The sequence below is a fragment of the Schistosoma haematobium genome, chromosome 5 (genome assembly GCF_000699445.3).
Source record: "Schistosoma haematobium chromosome 5, whole genome shotgun sequence".
NCBI classification, from domain to species: Eukaryota; Metazoa; Platyhelminthes; class Trematoda; order Strigeidida; family Schistosomatidae; genus Schistosoma; species Schistosoma haematobium.
This window is the reverse complement of record NC_067200.1, coordinates 21,844,621-21,868,120: the sequence shown is the minus strand read 5'-3', so window position 1 is coordinate 21,868,120 and position 23,500 is coordinate 21,844,621. Positions and strand designations below refer to the sequence as shown.

Below are 23,500 nucleotides of genomic sequence, written 5' to 3'. Positions count from 1 at the left end.
ATCAGGAGTTGATTAGCAGTTACCCTAATCTTCATATATGAAATGTAGTTCAGAATTGATTACAAAAACTTATACTGATCAGCTGAAAATCCAATGACTAGTTGTAGTGTTTGTAATAACCGATAAATGCTTCAGAAATAACTATTGCTCAATTTCTTTACATTCAGTAATATATATTCACGTATGTTTTGCCTTTTAATGTTGGTTTGTTCGTAACTACTATAATTGAGTTTTGGATAAATCTGAGAATTTCTACTATTTTTTTGAGCTAAAGCAATAAAAATAGTTATTCGATCCAGTATACCAATAAACTTCGATATTACATAATTGAATATACATCCAAGTAATGACAGATTTGAAAAATACATTAAGTGTTTTGTAAGCTTCCAAAAGACGAATATAGCAGCTCACGTGCAATTGAGTTTGTTTACATTTGATTTGATTAAGCCTTTTTGTTAACTTATTCGACGGACAGAGTCATTCGTACAATGACAAGTTATCTATACCATTGTACCTTAATTATTGTTGCACTTGTATGAATATGTATGCTTGAGCATTGTTTATTTCCTGCTATCCTTACTATCAGTCACTTAATAGATAACATAAACATTGGTACAAGAGGACATCAAATATGCGCTACGTAAATTATTCGATTTATGTGAGGGCTGGGATACTGCCCGGGTGCCCAGAACGAAGCAGGTGGTTTTCTAAGGGGACACACTCGGAGCCTTCGATTTAAAGATCTGATCCACAACATAGTGGGGCAACGTCAGGAGATACAGTCACATGGTAGCCGGTGACCAACGATTGGTTCATATGCCATCCGTTCCTTCAGGATCCTGGAGCCCATGTCCACCAATTGTTTGCAATCAGGTTTTTTCAACTGTCCTATGTAGATCCTCTGTATCCATCAGCACCGTTAAAGCAACGCATAATCGCTTTTCTTCCTCACAATGGCGTAAACAACACCCTCACGGCGAGAAGGCAGTGATTATATGCATATGGCCATGTGAGAGCATTTCGAGAGAGCTGACTTTCTCCACTACCAGCCGTATCAGTACATTTGAGGGCCGCTTAATTGATTTGATGATTCATTCATTTCACCATGTATATATATGTACATTTTATCTTGTTCACTCACTCGTTCATTTGACTCGAATGCCCAATCACTTAACCGCTTGCTTTTCAGCACTACCCTTTCACGTTTAATTTTGGTGATCTGTGGATGATGCAATAATAAACGTAATCAACACTTCGTATTCGCTTTCTGATTAATACACAGGTTGGAGCGTTATCTATAAAGATGGTTATCAGGACGAAGTTTAAAGATTATATTGATTATTGACCATTACAATAGGATAGAACAAAAGTGGATTTTAAACATTCTTGATTTATGAAAAACACAAAAAGAAACTATATTTTAGATCGCTAACCTTTTATTAGAGATATAAGTATAACACGATGTAACATAGATCAAGAATTCATACACACACACACACACATAAAGCTGAATTGGCAATAACAAAACAAAAACGGGAAAGATGACAACAGAATAAATACTTACTTCATAATATAGAATAGTTGACACTTATATGAATATATCATTCACTTCTGATGATAGAATTGAGAAGTTATGAAATTCACAATCTCATCGTCGACAATGTTGGTGCATTTTTCTTTTTCTTCTTCTTCTTCTTCTTCTTCTTTAAACTTTTTCAACAGCATCAAAATAATCTAAATGTATACCTAACCATAAATTTGTATACTCTTTATCATGTATTAAACAATGTATTAATTTCGGTATAGAATTTATATTAGATGGATCTATTGGTATTTGTTTTTTAAGCCATCCAATACATACACGAGCTGATTCATTTGATTCAATAATTTGATGATTTAATTTCATATTATTAAATTGAATACGTGTATCTAGATGACCATGATTTTCTATGATTTCTGTTAACATATTTGTATTTAATGGTCCTGGAGAATAATTTAATATAGCTAATGATGGATTATCTATAGATAAACATTTAAAATACATTTCTCTAGCTGATTTACCAATACAATAATCTGACATATATGGAAATGGTTGAATAGCTGTTAAACTAGATATATTCACTATAGTAATAGGTTGATGATTAGTGATAAAATATTCTATAAATAAATTTGTTAATAAGATAGGTGCAGTTAAATTAGTATGATAATATGTATCTAATATATCAATATTATAACATTCATATGATTTCGACTTGATATTACCTAATGTAGCTGCATTATGTACAAGCATATTCCATTGACATTTTATATTAGATTGAATAGGATATAATGAATTTAATTGAAATAATGGTTTTAAATCATTTAATAAATTATCTTTATTAGCATTGGACATATCAAGTGATGATGTTGATACTAGTATAGTTAATTTCATTTTAGAATTAGTTGATAATGAAGCATACATCTGTGCAAGAATTTAAGAGAAAAAAAAGAAAGGGAGAAAGAAAGCATTGAATCATTTACATAAATTTAAATCAGTCAGTCGGCTACGACGTAAGACTAGACACATATATGTATCGGTCCAAGTTGCCATACCTCGTTAGCACAACAAGCTGAATACCGGATTCGGTGTAGGTAATATATAAAAGAAAGATTGTATATAGGGATATAGTACAGGAAGAAAGAATTGGTTGGTAGAGAGAAATACATGAAGCGATTTTAACCGCATAGTTTAAAGGAAGACAGAATGTGTATACACCTACACCATTGTGATCGATTCTGAGCCATGTCACCCAGAATCTCCAACCATTGGTTACGATAGTCTCGTGGACCCCAACCAAGTAGTTTGCACCTACCAATTCGTTTATTTATTAGACATTATGGTTGATAATAAGTAATATAAATAAATAGCTAAGATGATGGTTGAGGGTATTCAACAGGAGATCCTGTACCCGGGTTTCGTGCTATTTGGCATTTGTCAGCAAGATGTACCTGTAATCTTGGGGGAAATGGTGCTCCTGACGGATCCGGTCCCATGTCACCCAGCCCCCAAATGCCCTGGTATGGCCGAGAGTGGGGAGAGTCGGCTCTCCGTCTCGAAATATTTTCACATGGTCACGTACACACAACCACTGCCAGGGAAGTATTACTCACTGCCTTCTCGCGACATTACTGTTTTTTAAGAAATCGAGAGGACGAAAAGCGAATGTCCGGCACTTTAACAGGGTTTATGGATATGGAGGATCCACCTATGGGAGTTGGAAAACCCTCATTCTAAACCAATCGTACACATGAGCTCCATGATCCTGAAGGAACAATTGGAGTACGAACCAATCGTTGATCACCGGCTACCATAGGACAGAATCTTCTGACATTCCCCCATTGTTTTATGGGTTGGACCTTTAGGTCGAAGGCTCGGGGTGCGGCCTCCTAAGAAACCACCTGCTTCGGTTTGGGCACACGAGCAGTATCCCAGCCTTCATACAAATCGAATGAGTTGTGTGGCGCATAACTATTTGGTGTTTTCTTGTACCAATGTTTATGTGTTTAAATAAAATAAATCACCCAGCTTCACAGTCAGAAATGTTACCACTGGGCTATCCGGGCCGCAACTGACCTCCTGTATGACTGAGATGTATTCACAATTGATTGATCATTGGGTAGTGATCAATTTCATGTGTGTCAGGTCCTTCTTAATGCAGATAAAACGCTATCGACCAAATTGCAATGTAGCCATTAGTCTAGGTGACTCGACATTCCGTGCATTACGTATTGTTTTACCTTAGATCTTAAGTATTTTAACTATCTTACGAATTTTATCCGATGAACTCATTCTTTTACCTCGGTTAACTATATCTATGCCTAATCTTCTCCTCTACCACCGATATTGTTACTGCTTCCACTAATCTAACATCTCTCTTAATAACTTTACTTAGCTGTATTGATATGGTATGACAATTTGAACTGATGTACATATATATCAGTTTCTACGTTGCACAAAACTAACCAACTGACTAAGTGTGACACTTGCACTCCTTTAGACGGTTAATCTAATAGTCACTGCATCCGTTCAAATATTTTGTTTCTACCAACCACCATCATCTATTATGTATGTCTTTTGAGTATTATATTTGAAAGACCTTGACAGCAGCATTGGCCGTTTAGCTCGTACTAAAAACTACTTTGTCATAAAGCTTTCAGTGCAACAGAGTATCAGGATAAAGAATGTACGACCCACATAGTGGAATAACAATATTTCATATAAAAAATGGGAACAGAGGATAAAGTTATGGGATAAATGGCCAGGAATAGTAAGTTTTTGAAAGCTCCACTTTAATAACCAAAACAATTAACTAGAACGGAAAGTCCACAAATGATTAATATATCCATGTAAAGAATTCTTGAATAAAGGCTTCTAGAATGTCAACAAAGATTCATGGATGATGACTACAAGTTATGCAATGGCGCAGGTGCATCCACTCTTTGTGTTCTCCCAAATTCCAATCTGACTTCTTCATGTCCCTTTCGTTTTTCTCTTCCCAAATTTATTTCACTGGATTATACTCCTTGAATAACATCTTCAAACCCTAACTACATCTAGCAGTACGGGATTTGAATCGACCACTGCACCTCTGTGCTAATGTGGTGTGGCAACTCGAACTGATGTACATACGTACGAAGTTCTACGTTGTTACTGACTGACTACAAGTTAACAAGACATAGATACGGTAACAGGAATAAAAAAGAACTACGTATTAACTTCGTAAAAAATACGAAACATAAAGAAAATAATTTCATTTGCACAATGGAACGTTTCAATCTTAATTAGCTTTTATCTTGTTTTTATCTACAGTCAGCAACAACGTAGAACTTCGTACGTACGTACGTACATCAGTCCGAGTTGCCATACCACATTAGAACAGAGATGCAGTTGTCGATCCAAATCCTGTAGTGGTAGAGGTAGTAAAAGTATAAGCAGTTATCTGAAAGATTACAGTTTGAAGATGTTATTCAAGGGGTATAATCGAAAGAAATAAATTTGAAAGGAGAAAAATAAGGCATATGAAGAATTTTTTATCTACTCTCCTCTGTTATTGCTCAGCGTATCTTGAACAAAGTTTAAAGTTCAGTTGTCCGTTTTCATATAGTACACATAACTTATACAAAGGATATTATCTAAAGATATACACACAACAAAACAACATTATTAGTGATATTTTGTTATAAACCAATTAAAGTGTACATAACTATAAAACCTGACCAACCAATTGATATAGATATAGTTTCATAATCAACCTCCCTCTTCAATTCGTATTAATCGTCCTACATCGACTTTCAACCATAAACTTTCTCTTTTCGCTTCCACCTCAAGTGTCACCATAGCCAACGATTCTAGTGAGCAAAACACTGTCCCAGGTCTACTGAAACCTCGCTCCAAACTACACATTGGAGCCTTCAACGTACGCACCCTATGTCAAATCGGTCAATAGGCCTCCTTGGCTAAAACCCTAGAATCTCGTACCATTGATATGTGCTGTGTCTCCGAAACACGCATACAGAATCCTAGTGTGGTCAACCTTTGGACCTCATCTTGCCGAAACGGAGAGCCAACGAGATACACCCTCCATGTATCTGGCGACCCGATGGCTAGTTCTCGTGAATCGGCAGGTGTAGGCATAGCAATAAGTACGAGGACAGAACAAGCACTATTAGGGTGGATCCTCGTTAACAGTCGTCTGTGTGGTGTTTGGCTGTCTGACATACCTTATTTGCTTGAGATTTTTAGGTTCAATATACCTTCAAAATACTCTTTTCATCCATTCTTTTTCGAACTGTATTCTTTATATTTAATCATTCTCTTTGACATATATCGATACTATTATCGTCTTTACTCGTTGCTTACTCATGTTGTTAATTTTACCCTTCTGTACTGATGTCAGTCAGTCAGTCAGCTACAACGTAGGACCAGGCACATATGTGCATCGGTCCAGGTTGCCATACCTCATTAGCACAGCAAGATGAACAGCGGATTCATAGGAGTGGTTAGGTCAAAGATGGTAATATATAGAAGGAAGATTGCAATAAGGATATAGTATAGGAAGAAAGAATTAGTTCGTAGAAAGAAAGATATGAAGTGATTTTAATCTCTTAGTTTAAGGAAGGACAGGGAGTGTAATGTTTTCAACTAAATGGTTAAGATTTCTGCCTCAATTTAGATTAATTGTTTTCTTACGTTGTTTAACGTGAATCGGCATACATTTGTATCAGGTTCTACAATGATAATGGCTGATTGAGATGTCTGTGATAAAAGCAATAAATCTTGACTACATTTTGATATCAGTATACAACAGCTCTTTTGTCTTCTAACCTGAGGTACTACAAGAGATAAAACATATACGGAAGACTTATTCCGTAAAAACCAAATAAGATCAATTGACGTTTAGATTTATTTCATTGTATACAGATTATACTCAGTAATCACTGCTTATTGTTAAACTGCAACACAAAATTAATACAATTAGATGTCATATTGAACAGAAGCCGCATGGTAAAAAAAATTGCGTTAAATCAATATATGATCTTACACTTGCTTTCTTCAGATATTGTATTTAAGGATTCAATATACCCAACAATGACTGACTTATTAATACAGCATGTTGATTCATAAGATATAAGAGAGTATTTACATACATTTTTTTATCCTTTTATACATCAAATGACATTCTTTTGTTAAGCCTGGATTGCTATGATCAACTAGACAATTTCTAATCATATTGGTTACATGAGAGAAGAAACTTCTAAAGATAAACTCACCTCAGACTCCGTTACACGAAGAGCATTAACATCACGAGCCATTAGTAAAACATTTAAGGAAGCAGCATGGTCTTCCCCAGATGACATTGACTTTACTAGCTCCACAGCGAACGCCCGACCAAATCCACGACTTGCACCTGTGATTACAACAAAACAGTCAGCATCACACCATGGACTTTTGAAAGAGTTTAACTTGTCACATGTACAATCCTTCACAGAAGACATCTATAAATAAAAGATCATAAGTATTTAATACAATTGTATTAATCCTTTAAATAAAACTTCAACGATTAGCACAACTAACTTTGCGCATATAATTTGCTTGACGGTTTACAGAACTCCACAATCACTGTTCATGATGAGCTTCTAGCACATGTAGTTTTCATCAGCGTTAGTAAATTCAAACTCAAAATGGATGGCTTAAACAGCTCGCTAGCAGAAAAAATACAAACTTAAATATCTACGAAAATCCGGGAAACAATATATGAATCTAAAACATCTAGGAAAAAAGCAGGCGAAGTTCAGTAATAATCTTTTGGTCTATTGTGCTAAATAAACATAAAATGTAGTCACACTACAAAAGTTCACCTAATCACACATTAGTGAGCTTAAGAACGATTGATAGGGTAATACCAGTCCTTTTTAGATCTATGCAGTGTATAAAAAACCACCGATAATCACAAATACAACTTAAAATCTAATGATCACAAAAATCAATACATATCCAGTAGTTAACACATTGATTAGATCATAATGTAATTTTAGCAGTGAACGCAATGTAAAATCTGGCATCAATAACTGAAGACAAACGTTTCCCAGTTCTATAACAATTAAATGTTTATCACTTAGTTAGAACATTTTATTAAGTCAGGATTTTCGAATATACGTATCATGGGAGAAGGTGTAAAAACCGGAATCGGGAGAGACTTAAACTTGTTGACAACTTGTAAACTATTGAAAACTTAAGATTTTAATTTACAAATACGTTCAAGAATGGTGGCTTAAAAGAGGTAATATGAACAATAACAATCATGAAAACTGAATTTCTGGGTATCGATGACTTGGAAGACAATACCTTTGAGACGTGCATGAATATAATAAGCGGTTTTTCAGAAATCCTAAGCGTTTTATATTAGACCTGTCTGGAGAAAGAACCGATACCCCGCACAATCTATATCACAAAAATAATATATAACAACCATACTTTAAGTCATAATCCTGTACTGGGTAGGTTACTTAAAATGCTTCCATGCAGCATATTCACGATGTTATCGACATTCGACTTTCCACTATTAATGAGTGAATAGAGTTAGGTGTATTTTAGGTTTATAATACACAATTTTGTCTGATTGTTCTTCTCCCGTTTGAATATATTGAACATAAACATCTTGATGATCATAAAGTATTTTATTGTAAAATTAGTCTGCTAACATACGACGGGCAATTGAAAAGGTTTGGGACGACTTGAAGATCACATTCAAAGGAATAATAACTATATCCATTGCATGATTACCACATCGGCTATTGTAGTCTTAGTGAAATAAAACGACAAACCAAAAGAGCACCAAAATGTAAAAAACACTTCTAAAATCTACATTACACAACCAACAGTGTTGTTAAAGATGGAGTGCGTTGGTCAAGAACAGATATAAAAGTGCCGTCATTTGGTCGCGTAAACCAAAAGACGAGCATATGACTTTCCTTACATTAGAAAAATAAAGACAGCGGAATCAAACTCAAATAAAGCCAAGACGTTTGACTTTCTTTAAAGTATTATGGTTACTGTACTAGTAATTCGTGGTTGATAAAACTTTTTGATGTAAGAAGGCTGTGGTAACTCATTATAGTGATCTATGCTCAGTAAAATAATAAAGGTTAGGTATCACAGGTGATGTGCCTTAAAATTTTGGGCGGTCATATTTATGTTTTACCCCTACATGCATCTGAATATATTACATCATATGATCATTTGACAATAGTAATCAATTATTTCTAAAGGAATTTGTTTGATCCTCCGATGTAAATGAAGACAATACTCTCTATCTTTTGTTTTGAATATCATTCGTGTCCTCATATTCTCAGAATAAGATTGGCAAACTACTTTCCTAAATACTTTCAGCGACTTATTGATGGTAACGCATCATCAGCACTTGCAAGTACACATTATATAGTTATGAGATAACTGTCACTGGATTTTAAGGTGCTGTGATGTTCAGAGGTTTGAACCGTAGGGGTGATTTGACCAGGTTAGTTAGGTTATAAAAACATTGCTTGGAAGCCAATTCGTACAAGATTGATCAAAAGTACATCAACAACCAAGCACCACTTCCAAAGTTTCACTTAGAACTTTAGGACGACAGCGCACTGAAAGCCAACTGCTCACCAATGGTTTCACCATATGGCCAACTACAGAGCCTCTAAATTCATGCAAAAGAATACTAACGGTTCACTTAATTTCTGCATGAAACTACATAAAATATTGTGCTTAACTAGCCAACGGTGACCATGATTATTAATGGCCAAAATAAGAAAAGTCAATTGCATTAAATGCAAAATCCGCGAATCTGAAAAGATCGAGTAATTTGGATCCATATCAAATGAATTCTCTCATTTGAACAGCCTCACAATTAAAATACTAATAGACTCAATTTATAATATATACTGCGTTGTAGTACAATGCAACTCCATGCATATATACACACTATAGTATGTAGTATACGTGGAGTTGCTGAATAGGTCATATATGTATATAAATTCAGAGATGTTGCTGTATATTTCTGTGTCAGTATTCTTTAGCGCCAGCACAGCGTAAATACTTACTGAACGGAAAGTAATGGATGCACGGAAATATAAGAACTGCTATTTAAAACTGCAGACTCCTGGCTGCAAAAACAAACAAAGTTAAAATTTCTACAAATTCTTTACTAATGTGATAAATTTTGATTGAAAAGCTAGCTTAAAACTATTTGAGATTCTATACTAATTCTGTGATCCACATGAAAACATATGACTTTTTATTTCTTACAATAACCCTTCCACTTGTAAATCATTGGCCCTATAAAATTTTTGTGGATGGAATAAGAGAAGTTTTTATCATGCAAGCTCCAGTTTTTATCATCAGCCGACTATTGAAGGCTTAACCACAGTCTCAGTGTAGCGGTTCGCGTTTAGCCATAAAGTACTTTGTGTACTACGGGAGTGCTCACAGTTGCGTTAGGAGGAACGAAACCTAGAGCAAAAATTGGTGGGTCGACTTAACAAGCTCACATAATTCAATTGTATTTATTAAGAAAAGCAATTCTTCGAATTCAAACAAAAAATAAGTCGGTAAACCAGTTACGTTCTGTCGGATTCGAACTAGCCCTATTTAAAAAACACATCATGTGGATAAGGACAAGGCATTCAGTACCAAATATCTTTATTATTAGCCCATATCGACAGACTAATTTTGGCACACACGTCCTGTTATTTCAACACAGTTCCAGGAATTTGGTAATGTTCATTACTAGGCAGCAAGTTGGCTGGCTGGTTGTAATGTATAAAACGAAGAGAAAATCCGAATACTGGGGGAAGACGATTGTCCCAATCAATGAGTGATCAAGTGAGTTGATTGGTGTTTAATGCCAACCGTGAGAGCAGACGGAAGTGCAAGGATAAAAGGGGAAACTGAGATTGTAATAAGCGAGATAGAATGTAGCTACTGATATGTAATAACGATGACAGCAGGCAGTCTACAAGACATGCATCAGGCACAATTGATACAAGCGGAAGATGGCACTTTATGGGTGAGTACGTGTTTATCAAGCCTCTTCTTAAAGCTATCCACTAAGAGGGCTGTGGTCACTTCTGATGGGAGAGCATGTAGTGCCATTGGGCCCTAACCACACAACCGTCAAAGCTGAACACGAGACCACTCGGAAAGTAGATATTCAATATTTAACGCAGAGAAAAACCCAACGACTGAGAAGGCTGGAACAATTAATTAAAATGAATTCGAATTGATCGAATGGCATGGCTCGAACTTGCAGGCGTGATCCCTGTTGAATGTATCTTATATCTTTTATTCATATTAAATATATTGTTCTATATCCAGCCTGAATGTGTTCCCCATCATGTATTGGTGACTGTTACGATGCGATGAGTTGATGTGGACGGTGATGTAACATTCACGTAAGATCTTATGGATTAGGCAGTAGTAGGCGGTAGTACAACAACGTATGGACAACAAAGTTGTGCAGCTAATCTCTTTCTCTGAAGAATTAGAACTATCAGCTGTTTTTGGCCATAAAGATTGTCTTCATTCACTCTAGGGTAGGGGTTTTAGAACACCTACATATAAAAGACTTTTGATCTATCTCATTCATATAAACAGTGACTGTAACGCCACCGTCGAAACTTGACAACTGGCGAGCATATCCCTGTTTTCGGCCAAGTCCTCCTGGTAAAAGGTAAGCCAAACATCACTGTACTCCCAAGCTGCCAACTTTGGGGAAAATTTGGTCCATTTTGCGGAAATTTTTAGTGTATAATAACGTGTTAAGATATGTGAAAGGTCGATGATGTACCAACAGTGTGACAATGTTCTTAATAATGCGAACAAAGAACTTACAGTTACGTCTGATAAAGCCTGCGAAGCCAACTGAAAGGGAAACGGACAAGACAAAAGTTGTATCACTTTAAGTATTGATCACAAAGTAATAAACCCTAACAGTAATTAAATTACAGTGATAATAGTGATAAATACAATGATAATTATCATCCGGCGAGGTTTGTGGAAATCCCCAAAGTGAACTTCAGTTATTGCGAAGATTTCCGAGGATCATCATACATTACGTTGCATAATCTTGCCACCTAAAATTTATCGAAACACCTCTTACAACTTACGAAATGATCCCGGTATTTTTGGTTTTCTATTGCTGCCTCTAAAGAACGCAACTCCTCATGCGTTTTTAATGGGAAATGTATAGCATCACTATACATTTCCTCTGTACGCCTGTCAGTTACACCCATGGCTAAGCGTTCATACAAAAATAGCATTTTGTCTATTTTCGTAGACAGCTCACTGACCGATTTCAGGAGCGATCTTGACATTTTGTTTGTATCATCGCACAAACTTTTGTTATAAGGAATACAGTAAATGCAACTTACGGTTTATCAACTTCCGTCGACGTTGGTGGAAGTGGTGGTGATGATACGTCAGCTTTTGATGAACTACTTCGTCAAGCCAAAAGAGGAGTTTCTCAACTGGTAGGTCTTAACGGCCCGACCAACAAAGATGGCGACGCCGCTAACCTTCTGGCGGCACATTACTCTCAAACATTTCAACCGGCTGACATCAACTTTACTGACGACAGTTTCATCTGCAATTCCACAGGACTTTCTGAAGTGGACCTAAGCGCTGACTTGGTGTTCCGGAAATTGCAGCACATGAGACTAGACACTTCTCCTGGCCCGGATACGGTTCATCCTGCCATACTGAGGGAGGCAGCCTCAATCCTGGCAACGCCGCTCAGCGTGATGTTTTCTCACTCGCTTAGCCGAGGCAAATTACCGGAAAATTGGAAGTTGGCTCACATCACACTAATTTTCAAAGGTGGTCGACGCAATGAACCTTCAAGTTATCGGCCGGTGGCTCTTCTGTCATTACCTTCAAAACTCATGGAGTCCCTGATATGCGACGGTTTAAATGACTATCTACTGTCCTTAAATTTCTTCTCACCCCAACAGCATGGTTTCAGGAAGGGTTACTCTTGTATAACCAACCTGCTGACCGCGGTGGACAGATGGACAAGCATCCTCGATTGCAAGGGAAAGGTTGATGTCATTTACTTTGATTTCTCAAAAGCTTTTGATAAGGTTAACCACTTGTGTCTTATCAACAAGCTCAAACGACTAGGTATCAAACCACCCCTAATCGATTGGCTTACTTCATACCTAAAAAATCGACACTTTAAGGTTAGGGTTAATTTCACTTTATCTCAGGCTATGGAATGTCCTAGTGGGGTCCTCCAGGGTTCAGTACTAGGGCCTCTTCTCTTCTTGATCTACATAAATGATCTTCCTCAACAGGTAGCGTCAGATTTATTACTTTTCGACGACGACGTGAAACTTTGGAGAGAGATACGCAACCAAGACGATACACAGGCACTTCAGGAGGATCTGACTCGACTTCAAAGTTGGGCATACGATAATGGACTTACCTTTAACACTTCAAAGTGTAAAGTAGTCCATCTGCGACATGTTGCAAACTACAGTTACAACTTAGGAAACTCCTCTCTAGTAGTATCCCAAGTCGAAAAAGATTTAGGAGTCCTGGTGCCCCATGACTTAAAGTCTTACGCTAACTGTGACAAAAATGCCTTCCGAGCAAACCTTGCACTGGTAACGTTGAGGCGCATTTTTGGCCAGTTTGACAGAAGAACTTTCCACACAATCTTGAATAGTTTCACCCGTTCCCATTTAGAGTACGGAAACATAGTACTCCCCCCTCACTCCAAAAGGACAAGGTCACTTTGGAGCGTATCCAGCGGCGAGCCACGAAATCAGTTCGAGGACTCAAGTCTAAGCCTTACGAAGAACGCCTCCGTTCACTAGACCTTTACCCATTAGAATATAGGCGTCTTAGAGGTGATTTATTAATGGCTTATAGTATTCTTAACACTTCTGGACATCCTCTTAAACACCTACTTAAGCTTAGTTCGAATAATAACCTAAGGGGTAACACCCAGAAACTGGAAACACAACATAGCAAGACGGAATGTAGACACAATTTCTACTCCTTAAGAGTTGTCAAAAGCTGGAATTCGCTGCCAGCCGAGCTAGTCCAAGCGACTTCTCAGGAGTCCTTCAAGAGGCAACTTGACCTATTCTTAAGGACCAAGAACAGCATCACACTATGATTTACCAATCTCTTTTCCTCTTTTATTGTTAACATACCTAGGTTCCTGCCTTGAGGATTTGGTGATCCCCTGCTACTAGACACGGAAGCCTGTTAAGCGAAAGCTTCTTCTATTCCGTCCACAACCATTTGAACCATTTGAACCATTTACTATATGAGTATTGATAAAGTAGGTATGAACCTCGCAATCAGAGAAAAGTTCCCCATCAAAATGTTGACAGCTGGAAATTCCACCGGGGCGAATCCAGCCTCAACCTCAGCAACCTCTAGTTCTTCTGAGGTGTATAAATAATCAGTATTTTTTCGTTTGACAGTCCTAACACAAGTGATATAATAAGTTGAACAATTTACCTTTTCGGCTTGTCAGCGCGACGAATTGAAAATTGATTACATTCTTGAACACTTCCTGATGGACTACGCCAAAGTACTAACCGACAGACACTAACTGCATGTAGTACTATATTTGCAACAGTCCTTGAGAAATGATGTCACATCTGCTACTCGAATGTATGCAAAAGAGGGATAATAACCTCATGGTGTTGTGTGCGCATACACATGCACTTACAAAGTATGTCAGTGTTACCCACGTGCATTCGTGGCTTAAGGTAGAACATTTAAACATATCAATATTACTGGAGGGAAAAGGATAGGTATATAAATCGGAAGGATTATGGAATGGCCGGAACCTAATAAGGCCTCCATCAGCTATTTGTGTGACGAACCCTGGCCGATCATTGGCGATAACTACATTGTCCGGCCTTGTGGTAGATAGCTTTGAGTTCCTGTAACTGACGATTTGCTTGGAAGAATCATCAGTTACCTCAGGCTCAGTGACATTGTCAGCTATATCCTGATTCAGTATACTTTGAAAGTAAACCTCTTCGGCATATCGCTGTGCGGCTTGTTTAGCCGCAGCAAATCCGCAGTGTACTGAACGCCTAATTTTCCTCATGTATGATTCAAAAGGAAAAGCAGAGAACGACTCTAAACTTCCATGCTCTATAACGTCCTCTACAATGTGCTTTAAACTATGGACATAGTAGAATAATTGGTCGCTACCGTAACACTTTTCGTAACTTTACAAGAAGTTGTTAATATGTACCCGAACACTATTTGCTAATGTGGTGTGTAACTTAGGGTGCGATAATAAATATATTGACAAGGACAGTGACCGGAAGTTTCTGTACATTGATAGTGGTAACCTATTATGAGGAACTACAGCTCCTAAGTATAATAAGAACAATCGACATCCAGTGGCTTTCCATACAGAAACTTCATAAGGTGAACGACATTTCCGTTGAAAGTCGCATGTAGTGTGCTGTCTACATAAGTCTAGTGCATCACTTATTGATGCGATAATAGATTGATCCATCCTATTAAGTCGCTTAATAGCTAGCCCCTTCCATAATGAAATAAGTCGTGTTCACCATTGGGGAAAGTTATTTGACCACCCATTCGCGTCCCTAAAACCTGACATTTGTCACAGCTAGCGGTAGCGTTATGTCCAACAACATATCTGACGTTACTGCGGGCTGGAGCGTCACAAATAACAGCAGCTAATTTAACTGTTAAATGTACGTGAAACTTATCAACATTAATACCTACCGTCAGCAACTCTTGTAACTCAGTTATAAGTGCTGCTGACATGTCGTTGAAATCAGATGGTTTTACTTCACCACCGTAGATCCCAACTATGAATACATTACTAAATAATGGACTTTTCGTGCCTTAAAGTAACCCTCGTGCTATTGATAGAAGAAACCAGACAAGTAGTGAATAGGTCTTTATTTCGATCTTAGCGCTGTGACAGTGGAGCATGGGATTATCTGTTCAGACAAACAAAGGCTCTCAACATTCAATATAAGATAATAAAGAATATAACGCTTATACAAAATAAGGAAGTGAATGAATACTTGAACAATACTGTTTTGACATATGCTTGGGTGTTTGGGGTCAACTCTTAACCAACCAACCTAAGCTGTTACATTAGCTTCCCCCTAGAATCGACTTCCGTAGGAACGTCGGTTCGATTAACCTCACTATCGAAAACGCCTTAGTTCTATTTCTCATCCCAAGGGAAAATTATCAACTCGCTCACTGTTTGATTTACAATCAGTGACGACTGACGCTGTCAACGATAGTCCATGGATGTCTCTTCATTTACTAGCTTGTCATCTCATTTTGTAGCATGTGATTTCTTCTACAACTACCGCCGATGGTTTGCTGCGTGCTTTCAAGAGAAAGTTTGAGAATGTGGAATAAGAATATCCGAGGAAGTGCCACGAGCGGGCTACCCAACACCATGTTGGTGAGGTACGATTTTTCCGTGCTCAGACCGGCTATCAGGTGTTTACTCACCTGCCTCTTGAGTCGCCCTCAAGTAGAAAGTAAAGAAGAATCTACTTCAAAGGTAATGGTGAAAATCAAGCAAACCTGAAGAACTGCTCCACTGCCTGCATAAAATAATAAGATACAAAATGGAAATACATAAATGTAATTGATAATTGTTCGGTTCCATGTAAGTGCTTGTTCTCCAGAACGGATTGGTATTCTGGAAGAGAATAGACATAGTGTAGATATCTTGTGCACGAAAAACCATGAAAACAAAAAAAATTATACTTTTTTGTAATGCATATACGTAAAAGGGTGAACTTGCTAGAAGTTGGACCCTTTAACAAAATCGATCAAACGCATGACCTTGAGCCTGTGATGACCGCGTTTTACAACTAGGTGCGTAACCAAGGGTGCATCAGAGTACTCCACAAAACGGAAAAGAATATACGGTTAAGAAGCAGAAATTATTGTGTAGAGTATACGAATCAAATACAGTTGTGTCAAATACCCTTTTCCTGTTTGATTTAGGTATGCATGATATATTGAAGCAGTATATCGTCAATTCATTCAAGTAACGAATTGGTTTGCACCTCAGAAGTGTGTAAGTCCTATTACTCATTATGATTATGAGTGATTAATTGGTGTAAGGAAATATTGAAGTCACTTCCTCCGTGGTCTGATGTGGCTTAACGGTTAAGCACGCGGTCTAGCATTCAGGAGGGCAGAGGTTCGAGTGCGTGTGGGGCCTGCGTTTTTGTTCACCAGACCCACCTTCAATACGATGTTTGTCGCGCACATATGAGAGAAAAAATGACAAGAGGACAGATTGATATATCAAAGTGCCATATTGGAAAAGTATAAGTTCTTTGTTTACATGAATATTATTACTATAGAAAAAAAACTACAAGTTTAGTAAATTTCCATTTTACGTTATATTTAAACCAACGAATATATATATATATATATATCAGTTATTGACATAAAATGTCTTTTTTATAACGCTAATGTTAAGTTCCAGGACTTTGTATGGACCACTAATAATAATTGGTTTAACGTTAGCATAGTCGTGATATTCATATTGTCAGTTCAATGTTATGATTACTAAACAGTTCCCTTATAAGTTGTTTAAAATTAGGTATGTGGAATCAATGCGGCTGACATAGTAACCTTACAGTAACGCACTGTACTATATCTTCACGGTTATTGATTCTTAAATGTCAGAAATTTAAAAAAATCTGAATATTGCCAATAAAGATGGGTTATATGATCACACTGAAAAGCATGCTGCAGGAAAAATGGTTAAGTCATTACGTAAGTTTCCTAAACATGAAAAAAATGATGGGAACTTTAATAAGTACTTGACCATGGTTTAATCCAAAATGTTTTGTCTAGAAAACTACTTATTAATAGTAGTATTAATAGTATCAAGCTACTAAACATATCCTCAACCGAAAACTTTTAGAAGTAGTTCATATGGTATATATGTATAGCCAGTCTACGTGAAAAATGTATATAAATATATAAGAAGTACAGCTAACATAGTTAATTAACCAGAAAAAGAAATTATAAAACTCGCCTGGGTTGCTTTTTGAATTCGTTGTATTTGCCAGTGTTAGTTGTATGAGTTTGATTAAGATCCTCAGCCATCGTTTCGGAATACCTAGCTTATGTGTCCAGTATTTAAAAAAAAAATATTTAACATAACACGTATATATCAAAGGTAAAAGGTCTGGGGAGTTGTAGGTGAGGCGGAATGAGGGAAAAAAAATTTTTAAGTAAATGCAGGGTGTGATTAGCTGCGTGGTTAGATTTTATCCTGCAGCCGAAACTGTCAACATCCTTGACTGACTGATCGGATGTGCCCAGCGAACCGTTTTAGTCATTTGTAAAGATTTATCATCTTTACATTTCGATTCCGTAATGGATTTGTCAGTTAAACGATCTAACAACACGTATGGTGGTTCATGATCTAGATAAGCCGGCTTTAGCCTATCAATACTTACTGTGTCGATGTTTCCATGTTTTTCTACCACGAAATATTTAGATTTTCTTGAGACAACTTTGAAAGGACCTTCAAATGGAGGACTGAGTGGTGCTTTTATTTTGTCACATCTTATCCAGACGTGCGTGCAATTGCTTAGGTCTTTAGGTATATATACGGCGCGCGATTGTTCACGAGTATTAATCGGTTTAATTTTAGACATGTGGTCCCGTAGTTGATCTACATAATTTTCTAAATTAAGTTTTTGACTGTTAGTATTAGAGTTAATAAATTCACCTGGTAGTCTCAGAGTTGTTCCGGAAACCAGTTCCGCAGCTGAACACTGTGCGTCAGTTTTGACAGATGTTCGTATTCCCAACATAACTAACGGTAGGAATTCTGTCCACTGATTGGGGTTTGAGTGAGATATAAGGGCGGTTTTTAGCTGACGGTGAAAACGTTCTACCATCCCAGTAGCCTGAGGATGATATGCAGTGCAGCGTATCCTATTGGAGCCTAGAAGTTTAGCCAAGTTATTAAATAGTTCGGATTCGAATTGCGCTCCTCTATCCGTCGTTATTGTTATGGGTGTACCAAAAATGGTTACCCAGTTCTGCATGAAAACTTTGGCTACTGTTTCCGCTGTGATGTCCGCTATCGGGATGGCTATAGGGAATCTGGTAAATCGATCTATGCATGTAAACAGATAATTAAAACCGTTTGAACGTGGCAAAGGACCTACCAAGTCGATATGCACATGGGCAAAACGTGCATCTGGTTGCGAGAAAACATCTATGGGTGAATTTGTGTGACGATTAATCTTTGATTGTTGACATGCTGAACACTCTCTAACCCATTTGTGTACATCCTTCTGTAAATTCGGCCATATATATCTGGCATTGATTAGTTTTGTTGAAGCTTTTGCGCCAGGATGAGACAAAGAATGAAAGTTATTATATATCAGCTTTCGCATATTTTTGGGAACGAAAGGTCGCGGCATTGCCTTGGTCGTGTCACAATAAATTAGAATACCATCGATAGGTGATGGGAATTGTTTTAAATTAAGACTTGAATTGTTTGTTTTAAGTAGGTTTTGTAATTCTAGGTTCTGCTCTTGTTCGTGTCTCAACGTTTCGAAGTTTACTGTGAACTGCTGTAGCACATTCATTTCTAGTGTAGATAAAGCATCTGCCGCCTGATTGTCCTGACCTTTGACATGTCGGATATCGCTTGTGAACTGTGATATATAGTCAAGGTGTCGGACTTCTCGAGGTGAGTATTTATCGGCTCTCGCTTTTAATGCATTCGTCAGTGGTTTGTGATCCGTAAACACTATAAATTCCCTACCTTCTAACATGTGTCGGAAGTGTTTAATGGTCAGGTAGATTGCAAGAAGTTCTCGCCCGAAGGTAGAATACCTTGTTTCGGCCGGAGCGAGTCTTTTCGAGAAGAAAGCAATTGGTTTCCAGGCGTTTTTAACCAGTTGGTTAAGGGTACCGCCTACTGCTTTATCTGAAGCATCCACCATCAAAGCAAGTGGGGAAAGTGAATTCGGATATATCAACGTAGTTGCTTGAGCCAGTTTATCTTTAAGCTGTTTAATAGCTTCGATGGCGTCAGAAGACAGTTTAAATTCTTTTGGTTTTCCTTTAAGTGAATCTGTCAAAGGTTGCATTAATTGTGCACAACCTGGTATGAATCTGCGATAAAAGTTTTCGGTTGAGGATATGTTTAGTAGCTTGATACGATTAATACTACTATTAATAAGTAGTTTTCTAGACAAAACATTTTGGATTAAACCATGGTCAAGTACTTATTAAAGTTCCCATCATTTTTTTCATGTTTAGGAAACTTACGTAATGACTTAACCATTTTTCCTGCAGCATGCTTTTCAGTGTGATCATATAACCCATCTTTATTGGCAATATTCAGATTTTTTTAAATTTCTGACATTTAAGAATCAATAACCGTGAAGATATAGTACAGTGCGTTACTGTAAGGTTACTATGTCAGCCGCATTGATTCCACATACCTAATTTTAAACAACTTATAAGGGAACTGTTTAGTAATCATAACATTGAACTGACAATATGAATATCACGACTATGCTAACGTTAAACCAATTATTATTAGTGGTCCATACAAAGTCCTGGAACTTAACATTAGCGTTATAAAAAAGACATTTTATGTCAATAACTGATATATATATATATATATATATATATATATAAGATAATAAAGAATATAACGCTTATACAAAATAAGGAAGTGAATGAATACTTGAACAATACTGTTTTGACATATGCTTGGTTGTTTGGGGTCAACTCTTAACCAACCAACCTAAGCTGTTACAGACTTGTTATGCGACCTAGGATCGGCCACAGCTGTTGGTTAGAGCTTTTGAACAAACTTAGACCATCACAGTTTAATTGCAGCTTCAATTCTGTGAAACGGATTTTACGTAGCCAATTTTCGTAAGTCCTCAGTAAAGTTGACTTCAATCCTAAATGGTAGTAAGTTCCAGATTCCAGGGTTTTTGGCTCCACGTCGTTGCATGGACGTAGAAAACTACGGACGGACGTTGGAAGTTCTGTATTTTTTGCACGAAAAAGGTCCAATATTTGATCAGCCTTGTTTATGCTTATGTAACCACCTTTCATCATTTCAATGACTTTTCTGTCTGACTGTTCTTTGATTCAAAGATGAACGGCTGGAGACATTTCTGACATCACACAACCTATAACTTTTTAATAATTAAACAGATACTACCGCTGATTGTGTTGTCTGAACGCTGGACTTAACTACATGAAGCAGTAGCTGTATCTGTGACAATATTAGCCCACTGCGCTGTAGCTACGGTAGTACGCGATTCTGTGACGATAACTGGATTGTCTGTCTCTTCGTCACAGCTCGGTAACTGACACTTCCTAATAAACTGTGCTTTTAACTTATTCAACCTTCTGTAATGAGCCAAACAACCTCAGGTATTTTGCAGCTTCAGCCCGCCTTTTTGCAATCTTATCTACCTGTCTATTATTATTCTGAAAGAAATAATTGACTTAAGACTGAACATAGACAGCAACCAACCTGCACCGCTAATAACTCACCTGCATAGCTTTTGAACTTTGAAAAAGTGGCTTACAACCGACAACTCTTTGTCTCGTGTCTGTTTGTTGATGTATTAAAAGAAGACCTGAAATTCGATAGACTATCCCTCACCAAAAGTCTGTAATGCATAAAAATTTAAATTTATTTATTCAAATTTACTACTTTGAGGCTTATTTATATTATGTAAATGAAATGTTAGTGTGAAAAAATGCGCTACGAACATTTTGGGGATATTCCCCAAAATTTCCCCAAAGCTGGCAGCTTGGGCTAAATGATCATGCCTGAATGTCCATTTCATCATCTTAACCAAAGCAATTAATTTACGGGATATTGCTCGTTTATATTCGGATGATCCTGATTTTACCGCTCGCAGATAAAAATCATGATTGCTATTAAAGTATACTACTTTACCTTTCTTAGACTGAATATCAAGTTAATGATAAAGTTCAGGCATTCCATAGCAATTGGCGCAGAATGAAAGTACTTCATCACCATCACTCGATGTTTAATCTGTAGAGGGATTGGGCCCTAACCACACAACCGTCAAAGCTGAACACGAGACAACTAGGAAAATAGATATTCAATATTTAAAGCGGAGAAAACCCAACGACTGAGAAGGCGGGAACACTGAATTAAAATGAATTCAAATTGATCAGATGGCATGGCTTAACCTCGCGTGCATTGCCGCTCTGTACATTTTTCTGCTACTGATATTAAATATATTGTTCTATATCCAGCCTGAATGTGTTCTCCATTATATATTGGTAATTATTGCGATACGATGAGTCAAAGTAGATAATGATGTGACTTTCACGTAAGATCTTATAAATTAGGCAGTTATATCATGACAAATCCACAATTTCGGGATTAGGTCTATTATTAGAGCAGTACTCATGTCATAATAGACCATAAATCTACAAGCATTCCAATTAAAACTAACTCGTAATGAAAGAAAGGAAGAGCACCTGGACTTTTCTCCCTGATGATTATTTTTCTGGAGTGACGTTGAGGAGCGTGATGATGCTGTTCAGGTAAAATGCTCGTATTGAGGCGTATGAAATTCTGGAGGGTTTTCTAGAGACACTATAAGCAATCACTAAAATTATCCTGTAGAATTATGGTCCACTTCGTTATTAGTACTATATTAGAAATAGAACTGATCCTAAATTGTAGATTTGTCTTGATGTGACTGCCTAATCTGTAAGATCTTACGTAGACGCCACACAAATGTCTTCACTGGTAACAGTTAACAACATGTATGGAGTTTCTAATAAACACGTTTACGTTGGATATAGGGCAATATGTTTAATGTGATTAACGACAAGTTATACAGGATGACCACGTCTGCAAGGCTGAGCCATGCCATCAGGTGAATTGAAATAATGTTCTCGCATTCTCCATAGTTAGTTTTCTCTTCGTGTCAATCGTTGACTATAATTTTTTCTTTAATTATATGCTTGGTTTCAAAAATCGTGTGGTTAGGGTTCGATGCCACTACAATCCTACATTTAATCCAGCTAGATGTTAAGAACAATATCTGTGATTTATATTATTGAATGGAATCTAAGACAGGTATTTATTGTGGGAGATGAGCAACTGATCTATACCCAAACTTAATTCAGTGTGAGTTATCTACGGAAGTAGCATAGCTAGTGTACGAATTAGTTGCCGTCACAAACCACAAGTTCAATAAGATATTGAATTCAAAATTAAAATAAGATTATTTATTTTGCAAAACCTTGATGTTTAATTGTACTCAAGAAATAAAAATCTTCATATAACTATTAACTTCGTTAGGGCCAATGTGAACAGATGAAGACACTCGCGCACGTAGATGGATATTAATGATCCGAAACCTAGACCAAAAAAATCAGTTAGTCTACAACAGCCATCCGCAAAAGCATTGTATATTTTCCCGAGAATTCAATGTAAAATCAAAGCTGTGGGACGCTACGATTATGTAAAGTAATATTGTACCTGTACAATTACGGTCTAGGTTCGTTATTAATACTGCTACTGGTAGACCTAATCCTAAAATCGTAGATTTGTCACGATGTGACTACCTAATCTATGTAATCCGACGTAAAAGTCATATCACTGTCTACCCTTACGCATCGTATCCTAAGAATCCTCTTAGGCCACTGATATCCATGGTTTTGGTGTGAATGTCTGGAACGTAGGTAAAAGTTCACGAGCAGACCAACAAAACATAAATGAAATGCTTTAATACACAGAAAACAACCATAACCAACACAAATGGTTCATCAAGCACAAGAACAGTCAAAGACTTTATCAAAAAAGACATAGGCCTTGAGAATCCTAAGAAGACGGCAAATTTCCCTAGGAAATCGACGGCCACTCCCCTACAC

At 37.1% G+C, this 23,500-nt stretch overlaps 1 protein-coding gene across 2 annotated transcripts; it reads right to left on the bottom strand.

The window, feature by feature from the left end:
- Positions 1–1,418: 1,418 nt before the first annotated feature.
- On the bottom strand, positions 1,419–11,901 carry MS3_00009377 (uncharacterized protein; the record flags this gene model as incomplete). 2 transcript variants are annotated; one of them, XM_035733933.2, is made up of 3 exons in its annotated part: positions 1,419–2,461; positions 6,811–7,035; positions 11,695–11,901. In XM_035733933.2, the coding sequence occupies 3 exons, from the start codon at positions 11,899–11,901 to the stop codon at positions 1,706–1,708; spliced, it is 1,188 nt and encodes a 395-aa protein (XP_035590259.1). In that variant the 3' UTR covers positions 1,419–1,705. The 2 variants fall into 2 exon arrangements, with proteins under 2 accessions (XP_035590259.1, XP_051065184.1); XM_051217744.1 differs by lacking the exon at positions 11,695–11,901 and adding an exon at positions 9,631–9,692.
- Between the last annotated feature and the right edge of the window lie 11,599 nt (positions 11,902–23,500).